Consider the following 1,112-nt stretch of genomic DNA (forward strand, 5'->3'; position numbering starts at 1 on the left):
CTCACGACAGAGACTAGCCTTGGCAACGGAGGATTTTAGGACCCCAAGACTCACAGCAGAGCAGGTGCCGAGCTGGTAAAAAGCCCTGTCCCCAGGAATCCACCCTGCTGGGCCTCCCCAGGCTGAGCAGGAAACAGAGCCACCCCTCCCCCCCACCCCTGCAGGCTGCGTGGGCCCCAAAGGCAGGGGTACTGGCCTGTTCTGAAAGGCAGATGCGATGCTGAGGATCCAGAACTCACTGAGGATGCAGCCAAATGCCAAGTGGGTGTACTGGGCATCCTGCAGTGACACCACCCACGGGAACTCTGCGCTGCTGACCAAGTTCTCCTCGGAATCATCCACAATGGAGGATTTCTGGATGCCACATCCTGCAAAGGGGGTGCGGGCCTTATTGCTGGGGCCAGAAGTCATCATCTGTGGACACCACCATCCCACCAGACCTCAGGACCCCCTCTCCTACTGGCCCTCCATCTTGCTGGTCACTAACTGTATATCCCATTTCTTTCTTTATCCCAGTGGGTCTTCTTCTCCCATAAACAATGCTTGATGGCATCTTTGAACCTAAAATTCACATTAGACTACCGATAATCTCTTGAGCATTTAGCAGTACACACTGGCAGCATCTGAAACATTTTGAATACATCAGTAGTCCTCAAAGTGTAGCCCGGGACTTCCAGGAGTCCTCAAGACCCTTTGGGGTGTCTGCAAGGTAAAAACTATTTTCATAAGAATTCTAAGACATTGTTTTTGTTGTTGTTGTTGTTTTGGGTTTAGGGGGTTTTTGGTTTTTTGGTTTTTCACTCTCATTCTCTCCCTAGTGTACAGTGGAATTTCCCAGAAGCTACACGATGTCATCACTCTGATGGCTGATAGTACAGGTAAACTTGTGTGTTTTAAAAGTTTCCCAGCTTTAGTTTCTAATATGGTAAATATGGAAAGACGAAGCCCCATATAAGCAAACTCTTCTGGGGTCCTCAATTTTTAAGACTTTGGTTTGGGGACTGAAATGTTTGAGAACTGCTGATATTCATCACTTGATACAGTTCCCCCAACAGCCCTGAGAGGTGGACATTGTCATTCTCAATTTGTGGATAAGAAAATCAAGTGTTAGA

The 1,112-nt window shown here is 48.1% G+C and overlaps 1 protein-coding gene across 1 annotated transcript in view; it reads right to left on the reverse strand.

Annotated features, from left to right (window-relative positions):
- The window catches only part of PRSS54 (protease, serine, 54), a 16,932-nt gene that overhangs the window by 12,518 nt on the left and 3,302 nt on the right, over positions 1 to 1,112 (reverse strand). The window contains 1 exon segment of the mRNA XM_008574969.1: positions 197 to 368. Within this exon segment, the coding sequence (XP_008573191.1) occupies positions 197 to 368 (172 nt within the window).

Source organism: Galeopterus variegatus, unplaced genomic scaffold, assembly GCF_000696425.1.
Source record: "Galeopterus variegatus unplaced genomic scaffold, G_variegatus-3.0.2 Scaffold58, whole genome shotgun sequence".
Classification (NCBI taxonomy): Eukaryota; Metazoa; Chordata; class Mammalia; order Dermoptera; family Cynocephalidae; genus Galeopterus; species Galeopterus variegatus.